Below are 13,405 nucleotides of genomic sequence, written 5' to 3' on the forward strand. Positions count from 1 at the left end.
ACTGCAAAGCCAGCCCTATAAACATATATCCTTTTCCATTGTTTAGTGTTTATCCTTTGGAAAAATTTCACAAAGGAAAATTAAAAGGCTGAAATTACCGAAACACAATACACACTTGAGAAGTCGTGTTATGTTTTGTATGTTGTAGCTCAATGCAAGTTTTTTTTAGCTAGTTTCCATGTTGTTATGCAAAGTCTGAGAAAGCAGCTGTATGAACATGTTCATATCTGACACTGTTCAGTGCACAGTAAGTAGCTGAGAGAGCAACTGTTATCATATTGGACTGGTATAACCTCAGAAATTTTCCTTCTGTGTTCATCCCTAAATTCATAGGGACATTTTTCTATATTTATGTAGTTTGTTCTAACAAGGTTCTCTTACAGTTTTTTTTACTTAGTTACATAAGCAGCCTGAGGTCTTAGGATGTGGATATTATCCAGATTGGTAATGTTTTAGTAGTGCTTGCTAGATCTAGCCATCAATCTGAGGAAAAGGATCCATTTGGAACTTCACAAGATGCTTATATTCCAGATGATCTTTGTTAGGCCTTGGCTATCAAGAGCTATAAAATTGGAAGGAGACACCAAGACTGCTTTCCTTGTGCCTGTTTACCTTACTGAGTAACTACCACCTGCTTAGGAACCTAAAGGTGTCATTTCATCTCTAATTGAGTAGAGAGGTGTAAAACCAACAAGAAGAAAACCTAAGTCTGTGCTGACGTACTTTTTCTTGTTGGCCCTTGAAGACACAAGGCTTTACTGGTCTGGTGGAGACGCTGTATGCAAATGGTGAAATAAAATTTGCAGGCATATCACGGCAGCATGCAGAAGATTTCTCCCATTTTTCTGAACAAAGTTCTGTATCAAAATTTTAAGAAGAAAATAAACTACTCTTGCAAACATTGTGTTCTATGTGTAGCACTCTTTGCATAATAAAGTGGTCATTTTGTCATTTGTTTTCTCTTACGTTTCTGACATAGTGATAATCTACTAATTTTTTTTCAAAATCAAGGTAGCAGTCACTGTAGGTGTAGATCTGAGTAAGCAGTTTATCTCAGGACTCTGACAAATAGCTCTTTTTTTTTTTTCCTCTTGCTTTTTCCTTTTCTTTTTCCCCAATATTGTGACATCCTCAAGCCACATTGCTGGCTGTGGTTTTCCAGTTAAAGGTAACTTTCAGTTTAATAGAGCATAATGTAATGTTACCTCAAGTGCTGTTTCAGGACACAGTATTTTGATGGCCTGGAATTTGAGAGAATGGATATTAGTTGGAAGTAATAGATATCCACGTTTTCAGGTAAAGCCCTTTTTAAAAATGAGAATTATGTGGAATGCCTTTGAATCTGAATGTAATTAGTAAGCTGCATGGGAGAACTAGCTAGGTAGGGATTACTTTTGAATTCCTTGTTTTTTTAAAACTCCTAGTAGATCCCATGTAGCCCTTTCATGAAGATATTTAATCAGTTTATTTGAGGTGTGGGGATTTTTGTAGTCTTATCTCTGGGGAAAAAAGTCTCACTTCTCAGTCCAGAAGTTTTCTTGAAGACAAGAAGATAGAATCCTTTGAAGTCTTATAGCACATTTGTTTTAGTGGCCGAAGAAAAAAAGTAGATTGTAAATAAAGTTAGATGCTTTTCTTAGTTTGTTTCTTAATTTCACTCATTTGATATTCTTTCTCCCTCTCACATTTTTAGAAGATTCCTGCTACTAATCTTTCTAATAAGCAATTTAGAGTATTTACAAATCCAGCTTCTTGTTATGAGGGAAGTGTCTATAGGGAAATTGTTTCCTCATGCATTTAAACAAAAAAGCTAAGAATTACTTTTATAAAAAGGACTGGTCTGGAATGGCTAAGGTAATAACATTGTGTATAACTTGCTTGATTTTTGACAGGTTAGGAGAACCTTCATCAGTGAAGTACTTTGTGGCACTAGTTAAAGAGGTTTATCTGTCAGACACTGGGTTTCTTCCTGTGTTTTGGATAAATATAATGTCACGTATCTTGTGTTTTATTGTGGTCCATATCTATTTTTTTCTATCTGTCAGACACTGGGTTTCTTCCTGTGTTTTGGATAAGTATAATGTCGTGTATCTTGTGTTTTATTGTGGTCCATATCTATTTTTTTTTCTCTTTTAGTGGCCTCAAGCAATCTGAAGCAGAGTCCTGCTATATAAATATAGCACGAACACTCGAATTCTATGGAGTGGAATTGCACAGTGGTAGAGTATGTTTACATTGTGATTTTTCACTTTGAAAAAGGTTTTATATCCTTTTTGTAGATGAACATTATAGCTGTAAAACCAGTAGCGTTAAGAATTGATTTTACAATGTGTTATTTTTAGAGTCGGGTAATTTCCCCATAATTTCTGTTTAACGTAGGTGCTGGAAATTCAATCAAATAATCTAGATCTCATCAAAAGGGTAATAATGTATTTTTAAGATAAATTATTTCAATACTGTAATAAATTTTATTTAATATTTTTACTAAAATTCATGAATGTCTTTGCATGAAAGAAAATAAACGTTCTTTTTAAGTTGGTAGGTGTTTTAAGAGTTTACTTTGTTTGGATTTCTAACATGGTGTTAAGAATATAAGAGGAGATATTTTGTTATTACTGCTGTATTCCCTGACTCCAGGCTAAATCTAAGCGATATTTAACTTCATGGAAGATTATGAATAAAAATGTGTTTGAATTTTTTCAGACATAGGGTATTTGTTGATATGAAAAATGTCCTAATATTTCACTGGTTACTGGGATTTAATTGTTTGATTATGCTAGCTGTCTAAGAGGAATCCTCCAAATACTTTTCTTTTTTTCTTGCATCCTAGTGTGCAACTTACTATTTGTGCTTTTAGTCCTGTATAAACCAGCGTAATTATACTCATATTCATGAAATGCAATGCTCAAGCACTAGAAACCTTTTTTAGGGAGGGGTGGAAAGTACAAAGGAAATCAAAAAGTTGAACTGATCAAAATGTGAATTGTCTATGCTCATACCATCTGATATGAGCATTAGGAGAGGTGACTGAGTCACCATCCCTGGAGGTATGTAAAAGACATGTAGATATGGTGCTCAGTGACCTGTTTTAGTGGTGAACTTGGCAAGTGTTAGGTTAAGGATTGGACTTGATGATCTTAAAGGTCTTTTCCAATCTAAACGATTCTGTGATTCTGTGACTGCTCCCTGACAATGGTTAAGGTGATCAGATGTCTTGGTTCACATGCATTTGTTGTGGATAAGTAATCTAGCATATGTGAACAAATTTCTCGTGTCTTCTGACAATATAAAAGCCTTCCCAATTTCTAATAAGTTGATTACTCTTCAGTGGTAAATGGGCATCTAATTAAGTATGACTTTGTCTATGTCTATTTTCCATTGTGTCATCTGTCGCCTTTCTGCTGTACTGAAGAACCCTATTCAGTCACGCTTGAGATTTCCCTGTATGCATTTAACCTGACCAGACTATGCCTTTTAACTTCTGTTGTAGCCTTGTATTGCCATAAGCCAACTTAAGTTCCAAGGCTTTCAATATGAGGTTATTCTCTTAATATTGATGCAATTTTGTTTCTGAAAATACTTTCGTTTCCGACATCCTTCCTGAGTTGTAGGCCACCCATCTACACCCAGGAAGTCTGTAGCGGTCATACCAGTACCAAGTAGTGAGGATAATTAGAGTGAGTTCAGACATTTTAAGCTAAGTGAGGTTCCATTACACTGTGCTGGGCTGTTCTGTCTGAGTAGAAATACCTTCTGGAGCTAACTGCTTAAACTGTGTGTCCCTTCACCCAGTGCATTTTTTCACATTTAATATCCTGGGGCTCACTCACTGTTAGAATATTAGTCATGAGCCACTACTCTGCCTGATACCAAACTGTGTGTGATCTGAATCAAATGGAGAACAGATTTGAATCAAAGCCTTCTTTATGCCATGCTGCTAAAGTGCAGAGCACTTGTTAGTGTTTCAATCCAAATTAATATTTTTATCACGATTCTGTATTTTTGGAAGGATTAAAATGTTTGAAGCAGTCTGGATTTTCTAGCAGTGGAACTGAACATCTAGATGGTTAGAAACTGCTGGGAAGGAAGTAGAAAGCTAAATAGAAAATGTCATGCTATCTTTTAAATCTGTTTTTTTGATATATTTTGAGTGTTGAGTTTTATTCTTTCTCTTTCTTTGTTATCTTGAAGTGGGTAATGGAAAAAGAACAGTGCAGAGAGGGATATCATGAATGTTTTAAGGAAAAGCCTTCTGTAGCAGCTGAACAGCATGGAGAATGTAAATAATGAACAGGTTTTAGTTTCTTGGGTTTTTTTTTTTTATTTTTTGCTTTGGTATCAGAAAGAGACAGGTTTAGGCAAAATGAATTTTTTTTCCATATTTTTTCCATTGCAATTGAAGTATTGGGGTATCAAAGGCAGTTAGGCAGGTCAGTAGAAGAATGATTCACTGGAGTCCATTGAGCACGCATGCTGCTAAAATGGTCTTGGTCGTCTTTGATTCTGTATGGCTGTGGGAGTAGGCAACTGCTTTTGTGCTGATGGCCAGAAGAAGTGCTCCTGTACTGGGGATGGAGAGTGAGATAGTTTTGGATAATAGTTTTTGAAGAACAGATTAATTTCCTCCTCTACTCAACTCTCATGAGACCCCACCTGCAGTACTGTGTCCAGTTCTGGAATCCCCAATATAAGAAGGATGTGGAACTGTTGGATTAGGTCCAGAGGAGGGCTACAAAGATGATCAGAGGGCTGGAGCACCTTCCCTACGAGGACAGGCTGAGAAAGTTGGGCTTGTTCAGCCTGGAGAAGAGAAGGCTCTCGGGAGACCTTATAGTGACCTTCCAGTACCTGAAGGGGGCCTACAAGAAAGCTGGGGAGGGATTTTTCAGGGGTGTATAGGGATAGAATGAAGAGCAATGGGTTTTAATTGGAAGGGGGAAGATTTCTTCCTAATGTCTAATGTAAATTCTTCACGATGAGGGTGGTGAAGCACTGGCACAGGTTTCCTAGGGAAGCTGTGGCTGCCTCATCTCTGGAAGTGGTCAGGACCAGGTTGGATGGAGCCTTGGGCAGCTTGGTTTGGTGGGAGGTGTCCCTGCCCATGGCAGAGGGGTTGGAACTGGATGATCTTTAAGGTCCCTCCCAACCCAAACCATTCTATGATGTAATTTTCTTAATATTTTATGTACAAAGTTAAATATTTTGCAGAACGGAGGATGAGCTTTGTTTTTAGCAACTTGCTAAACATGAAACTTCCATTAGTAAATTAATCTGAGCTCAGTTTTCATCTGCAAACACTTCTGCTTTTCTCTGAGGATAAATCTGAACTGCTATAATTGTAATATTAAAAAAATGAATTAGTATAAAGAAACTCAAGAGACTGAATTCAATACCTTTAAGTTGTATTAAGATTTCTTGAATTCGTAATCTCCTTTTGACTCCAGACTGTCTCATCTGCTTAATAATTAGTCTGTTGTTAACCTGTCTTTTATTTCTAATCAGACAGAAGAAGACAGGAAACTTGTAGATTCAATACCATTCCCATATTTACAAAAGTCTGGGTGGTGATGGTAAATGAAATCAAATGTGAATTAGTATTTAAGTAGCTACATCCCCAGCATGATCATTTTTATCTTTTAATTATTTTTTATTATTATCTATAAAGAAACATGTAACAAGAAAAGTATATGCTTGTTATTTTAGATTTGCAATATAACAATGTAAATGTTTGGAGAGGGAAGTAACTGCACATCTACATCATCCTTATTTTGGGAGACCTTCTTTTTTAATTCTAATTCCAGATCTTGTTCTCAGATTTCTTTGGCTTAGCACTAGAGAATTCATTATAACAGAGAGATGGGAGATTCGTGTTTTTGACGGGGGCAGAGGGGGATGGGGAATGAACTTTGTTCTGACAAAGCTCCTAGAGGAAACAGAGTAGCTTGGCATAATGAATCGCCATAAAGTGTTTAGGTAATCCTTTATTTCTGCTAAACCATGTAGGTTTTCAGCTTTTTCTCGTACAGCTGTTTTTTCTTCCCACTACTGATTTTTAAATTGGGAACCTGGAGTAAGGTTCAAGTGCTAGTAATGCAGGTTTCTGCCCTGCTTTAGGCTGGCTGCATCATGGCAGGGGCAGCTAAATTACATGTGATTCATCTCCTGAAATACCTTGGGTTTGTCCCCAGGTTTTAAAATACAGAAGTGACAGTTCTGGGTTACTGTAATATGCTGGCATAGACTGGTGGTTCAGGAGCTTCTTCCGATGGAGATTCAACTATCACCTCTGGCAGCAGTTCTTGGGAAAGGGGCCAGCAGGTAGCTGAGGATTATTAGCCATTTCAGCTGTTTCTTGTCTGCTCTGCGGTTAAGCGTGTTTGGACTGCTACCTACCTAATGATTTTCCTTTTTTAAACTCTCAGAGATAGGAAAGATATTCCTCTAATCTTGTCAGCATTCAGTGTGAACGCAGTACACATTAAAAGGGTTATGCTCATTCTCTGTGAACTGCTGTGGTGCTTCCCTGGATATTTTCACATCACATTGCAAATCAGGTTCAGTTTCATTCAGCATATGCTTGTATTATGCTTCTATTCAACTACTTTTAAAGATTTTGCTGTAGGCTTTCTACAATATTCTTAGAGCAGGTGACCTGTTCTAATCTTCTGTACCTTAGTAATATGAAGAAACTGGGTTGAATGTAAAAGAAAACCATATGTTAACTGAGCACAGAGTACCATCTAGAGGAACAGATAAGTTACTGAAAGATTTAAAAGAATCTATCATCTTTGGCCATCCTTTACAAATCAGTCTGAAACTACTTTTCAGTCAAACCACATCTTTTAACTGATGAGTTCCATGCTTGCATGTGGATTTATGCATGTGTTCAGCTCTGATTTGTGTAGTGATGTATTAGTATGTGTCAATTATAGTGAAATAGGAAATCAAGATTTGTAACTTTTGTAAGGTAAGTTGGCGTTTAGCCCCACATTGATCATTCAGCTCCCCCCTCCTTTTTATTTTGACTCAGGTGTTTGCTTATATGTAAACATGCATTTCCTCCTGAGTATCTATATATATATATATATATATATAAAGTATTGGAGATTTATGAATGCATTTTCTACTTGAGCGTGTTAAGCTAATGCACTTTTTTTTTTTTTTTTAGTTAACAATGGTTTCAGTTTAGTATATGAAGTATGAACACACATGTATTCCTCTAGTGTACTCTCACATGCAGAATTGTGGTCACCTCTTGCTTGGTTTTATTGTCAAGACCTTTCTGAGAAAAATGAGGAGTTATTTCCTTTATCTTTTTAAACAACTCAGATTCAGGAGATTTGTGTCCAGTTTACAAAATTCTGTGACGTTTATCTGACTGATCTTAGGAAGTACTTCAGCTTCTTTCCCATGGTTAAATTAATAAGGCTGGACACAGGGCTTCAGTCTGATACTGACCTAAAGAGTACCTAGTATAATAAGATGAACACTACAACTTTTTTTAATGAGTAAAAATTTATAATACCTAGTAGAGAGGATCAAAGGGGAGAGATACTTGACAAATATCCAAATAGGTAGATTTTTGCCTCAGGAGTTATAACTTAAAGAAAAATTGAGAATGAATTTATAAGTAGATGAATGGGAACGAGACAAACCACATCTGTGTTCTTACAGTAGTTTTCTTTTGCAGGATCTCCATAATCTAGATCTCATGATTGGAATTGCATCCGGTGGAATTGCTGTATATAGAAAACTTATCTGCACAAGCTTCTATCCCTGGTAAATTCCTTTACTAGTAAAGAAACGTCTAGTCTTTTCAATCCTTTTTCCATTTGCTTTAACGTGTATTCCAAAGGTGGCTACAGTATGTAAATTGGTTCTTTGTGATGTGCCATGGTAATTCCTTGTGCTTAGATAAAAGTGTAACCTGTTTTAATTCTCTAAAACTTTTAAACTACTTGCACTGTGTGGAGCCTTGATCAAGTTAATTAATGTATAGGGGTGAGTACATGGTTAGAAGGACCCTGGGATCGTAGAGATTTACTGCTATTTTACCCTGTTATTCAGAAAGAAGATACTTGCTTCTTGGAAAAGAAATGTAAAAAGAGTTATTTTGCTGTTTCAAATTTATTGGAACTAGGACAATATAATTTACACAATTTTTTTAAAGGTCATCAAACAAGACTCTATAGCGTTAACAAGTTAAGTTTTGGAGACTCCAGGGGAAAAGACCTTTGCATTAATTCTGTAATACTGAAAACATTAGAATGTTTGGTAGTGCTGAAGAAACTGCTTCTCTACAAAGAAGCAATGTGTACAAGATGCCTAATGTGAATGACATTAGAAATTCATTAAGCTGTAATTATATGTAGTGTTTTTTGCTTTATTATTTATACCATGCTAAACACGATAACATATAGTAGAAATTATGCGGAGGTTTGGCCTTTCCTAGAGGATTTTGGATTGGATCAGAATTTTTCCTTTTTTTTTTTATTTTTAAATAAGTAAGAATTTGTTTTGTATACTTGATAAAGTATAGCTTTATTATGTTATGCATAATTTCCTGAATGGTAGAATCATGATTCCTGGTATGATTCCTAACAGTTTTTCTGGAGAACTTCTTCAGTAAGATGGTACAGTGTTCTTAATCATGACAAAAAAGTGCATTCTAATGGCTTTGTACTTGCTTTTGGCTCCTTAATTATATAAAAAGATGCTTTTTAGCCATATTCCTTAGGTACTCGAGTTGTTCCTATTATTGAAGTATTTGAGTCATTCCATCCTTTCATTATGAACTCAACCGAACAGGTGTTTCCTAGGGGAAAGCAATAAAATAGGTTTCAATTTAAACTTTAGTTGGAATATATACTGCATGGTCTCTGGTTTATTCTGGTTTTTTTCTTTGCCATGAGTTGTCTTTCAACTCACTTGATATCCTGTAACCATCCTAAATGTATGTCAATAATGCTGTCATACAGCACAGTGACATCTCGTATTTTTCCATTTCTAATGCACACTAAAGCATAAAAGACTTATCTTTCGTCTCTGTGCCTTGGGCTCTTCCTTTTCACATGCTAATCTCTCAGCTTCTTTAGAACAGCTGCAGGTTTTAAAAACTGCCAGCTGGAGGCACATTTTCTGTCTTCTGCGAGTCTTGTTCTGCCAACTTAGTGACCTAAGGTATGAATGGGTAATATTTATTCCTGAAAACCATAGGGATAACATTTTAAAATCAAGGACTATGTGATTTTTTCTGTATGGGAGGGAGACAGAGCTTTAGAGCACGCAAGACAGGAGGAACAGGACAACTTCCTGTGCTACTTTTGCTCCTGGAGAGCAGGGAGGAATAAAACATAGATGCTGAAACATCATTCACAAAAGCTTACTCTCATTTACAAATAGAAATTGAGGGGGAAAACCCCAGAGATTTTCAGTTCAGTTTCCACTCTAAAATATGAGGTTTAGGCAGCAATATTTTCAGCTGACAGCTAATGCAATTGTTCTGAGCATTCTTACTCCCTCTCTCTAAAAATATCTTCTCAACTTGAAAGGAGAAAAAACCTCACTATTTAGGGGATAAGTTTTAGGTATTTTATTTCTAGCTTCTTGAATGAGGCATAATTCTTCATGCAGGAATGGTGTCCATTCCCTCCTCCCCAAAATAAACAAATAGGAAAGTCACCAGAGTAGACTAGCCTGGGCTGTATTTGTAGTATATACTGCAAATTTCTTTTCTAACCTCAAAATAGGTTGTATTTCTGTAATGCTTGAGGTTTTGATGTACCTTGATTAGACTGAATCTGTGCAGGTAAAGAGATTCCTTACAGCATAGAATATACCAAATAGAATAGAAAATGCCAAAAAAACTCCCATTCAGGTAATTTAAATGGTATTTGGCCTTTTTATGTAACAGCATTCGAGGTAAGTAGTTTGTCCTATGGGCTGAGCAAGCTTCACTGAAAATATGGTAGAACTCAAGGTGGCAGCAAACACCATCAAAGCACTCTTTCAGAAACTTTTGAGTAAAATACTCTGCAGCGTTAGTGGATGACAACAATACAACTGTGCCATATGGTAATAGTCAAAAAGGACCAAAAGTTTTCAGGAACAGAAGCAGTGAGAGAATACTGCCTTGGCAAAAGGAGGATTTTCAATCATAACAACCTACATAAGGAGCTGAGCGATCAGTCAGAGGCAATGCAAGTCAAGACAGATTTAAAAAATAACTCTGGATTTAACACAGCATTTAATATGCTCTAGAGAGTTATTCTTGGGGGTGCTTTACTGTTTTGTGATAATTTCCAAATTCGTTTTGCAAGTAAAATATTATCTTAGTGGTAAAAACATACAAGCACCCTCTATGTGAGCAGCAGTTAAGGTTATGTATGAAATGCTATTTAGTGTGTGCAGTTTCTTTGGTTTGAAAACTTTAGAGAAACTGCTAGAGGAATGCATCCCACATTGCTAGTTAAAATTTAAAAAACAATTTGACAGTTTTACATAGCAAATTCAGCAGAACCTTTCCTGCTGGATCTTTCAATAGTAATGAATAAGACTTACAGCTAAAGAAAAAATTTTGCTTCGAGTCAAAAATAGTGCTAACAGCTGGTAAATGCTAGGACAGAGCTGCCAATTTGATCAGAAATAGCTAATTCTTTTGCCCACTAAGGGACAAATCTATTTTGACCATTGTGAATCATAGGAAGATGGGACCCAAAAGGGGTATCATTATTAACATGCTATAAATACTAAATGTGTTACAAGTAAACCATGAAATTTAATGATTTTTGAATGTTGCATAGTAGCTGGACAAATTATTGGTGAGTGATAACAGCAGCTGAGCTACCAGTTAGAATAGGAGTGACTGTACTCTATTCACATCATGTTGTGGATGTGGCACCTTCAAGCACTTGTTAAATCTAAATCCTTTGATACCTTAATCTCTTGGATTTTTTGTCAATTCTGCTGTATGTGAACATTCACTCAACGTGTAGGCGTAACATTGCCAATGATTTTTAGTTAATGTTAAATAAAAGTGTCAGATTAGCAAGTGTTCTTTGTCACTGAATTAAATAGGTTTAGTTGTACTTTAAGAAGAATGAATGGAATTGAAAGGGATGCTTTACTAAAAAGAGAGTAAAAATAAAGTGATTTAAAGCCCTGATTTGTCTTTAATGATTATGTGGTCATGCAGTGAGTCATGTTTGTTTGGATTTTTGAAAAAAGGTGGATTGAGGAGAGAAATGACAGAGGTTTGGTATTTTGGGATGTTGGCTACCTTTTTGTTGTTGGCTTTGTGCTTGGTCTGCAAGTTTAGCTTTCTTTGTCCTGCTTTTCTGCTGACTCTGTGTTAGAACAGACCATAAGAGCAACCTGTGTTAGCTAAGAATGACTCCTACCTTTTCTGGAGTTTAAGTCAAGAGACATGGTAATAGAGAAGCAGAAGCACAAAACTTGGGTGGTACTAGTTCAGGCAGAGTAGCACAAGGATTAGGAAAGATTTATATATAAATGAGTTACATCTCAGTAAATACAAGTGAAAGTTGATGTGACTTAATAGGAAATTAAGAATCCAGAACTTTTAGATTAGCCATACAGATCACTATAGTTTGAGGTGGCAGGTCAAATGGTGCAAGTATGTCAAAGTTGGCCTAGCGGGAGAGGTGGATGTGATTTCAACTTTCTTTTAACTTGCACAACAGTTTGTCTGGTCACTAAAGAATAGTATTCATGAAATTCCTATTTTTTTGTGGTCCTGTAATTGATGGAGAAAAGCATTTTTAGAAATGGGCACACGTTCAGTTTTCTGACTCTCTTGTGCAGAAGGAGGGATTGTTTGTATTTGGCAAATATACACTCCTGTATCACTGAAGGACATTGCTGTATAACTGAAGTACATCTCTCACTCATGGGCGGTGGGGAAGGAGTGCTATGCCACTCTCCTTCTTGCTGAGAGCAGTGTAAAAACTGTGGTAATAACTTGAGATGACCTTCAATAGAGTTCACACCTGATGAGTTCTAAGATGCTGTAAAACATTGTAGGTTGACAAGAATGTTCTAAGACTTTTAACAGCAACCTTCCAAAACCTTTTCATAGTGGGGTTTTTTTTCAGGCAGATATGACTTGATGAAACCTTAAATAGCTTTCGCAAGGCATCCATATGATTCCAGCTGAGCACAGATTTCTTTTACCAAAATGTGTAGGTTTTCAGTTATCAAAATAGAAGTTTTACAAAGAAAATGTAGATATTTTAGACAAATCTTGTTTTGCTGCAGGAAGGTACGTGGGTACCTAGAAGTTTGTTTAATTTAGCAAAACTGATATGCACATAATTAAAATCAAAATTGCATAAGTACCTCTTCAAATTGTAATCCTTACCTTAGAAAAATCTTTATTCATACTGTGTATATATAAAAAAGAGATGTTGAATTCTCTATAAAATTACCACAAATTATGTAGCAATGTTAATAATTGAGGTGAAAAATATGTTAACACTCATTCTTACAGTTTTCATCCTTTCACAGTTATGATTTTAACTACAGTGTTTGTTCAGTTATTAATACAAGTACCTGATACTTTTCACATTATGAAGCCAGTTCTGTGAAGTCTCTGGGAATTTTCAGGTGTTGTATGACCAACCTTGTCATGTCATTAAGTTCTTAGCTTTTGTTCCTTTAGTCGCAGTTGTCATATGATTCTTAAGTTATACAAATGTGACAGATTTAATATTTGTGTAACTAAGTAGAAGGTGTCATCAGGTTTTTGCTGCAAGAATAGATTTGGTGGGAAAGAATTGCTATGTGAACTCATTTAAAGATTAAATGAGGAAGAATCTCGATGTTAAAAAGGCCTTTCCTTCTTAGCTAAAATTTTTCCTTAAAGTTTATTGACATCTATTTGCTACTCTACATAGGAGACAGCTGCATATCATTCATTGAATATTGAACAGATATATTCTTTTAGTCATGCCGTACATGGTATTATTTTTCATTGTTTTATCCCTCTAAACATTGTTTAGTATTTCATGGCCTGTTTCTTTCTTTTAGGGTGAACATACTAAAAATTTCCTTTAAAAGGAAAAAGTTTTTTATACAACAACGGCAAAAACATGTAAGTAGTTGTTTAATTTTACTTTGCTCAAGTGATCATTTTCAATTTGTTTGCCTTCAATGTTAAGACAGCCAAACAGTGATCAAAAGGCTCTGTTGTAGTAACTTGCCTTTGAAATTCTGTATTGTTAACTTGACCTTCCTCTTCTGGTACTCTTATACTCGCTCTGTTTCCCATTTTTGTTTCCTTTCTAACACAGAATCCTTCTGCATTCAGTCTGTTGGACTGTATCTTTCCCATGCACATTTCTTCTCTCTTGGAGACTGGGAAGAAATGCAAATCTTCATCCTTTCT

At 35.9% G+C, this 13,405-nt stretch overlaps 1 protein-coding gene across 5 annotated transcripts in view; it reads left to right on the forward strand.

Annotated features, from left to right (window-relative positions):
• Positions 1 to 13,405, forward strand: part of PTPN3 (protein tyrosine phosphatase non-receptor type 3) — a 166,217-nt gene that overhangs the window by 94,455 nt on the left and 58,357 nt on the right. For all 5 annotated transcript variants that reach the window (XM_054059143.1, XM_054059144.1, XM_054059145.1 and 2 more), the window contains exons 9-11: positions 2,137 to 2,224; positions 7,691 to 7,779; positions 13,048 to 13,111. In XM_054059143.1, the coding sequence (XP_053915118.1) occupies positions 2,137 to 2,224; positions 7,691 to 7,779; positions 13,048 to 13,111 (241 nt within the window). The remainder of the gene's footprint in view (positions 1 to 2,136; positions 2,225 to 7,690; positions 7,780 to 13,047; positions 13,112 to 13,405) is intronic.

The sequence above is a fragment of the Cuculus canorus genome, chromosome 2 (genome assembly GCF_017976375.1).
Source record: "Cuculus canorus isolate bCucCan1 chromosome 2, bCucCan1.pri, whole genome shotgun sequence".
Taxonomy (NCBI): Eukaryota; Metazoa; Chordata; class Aves; order Cuculiformes; family Cuculidae; genus Cuculus; species Cuculus canorus.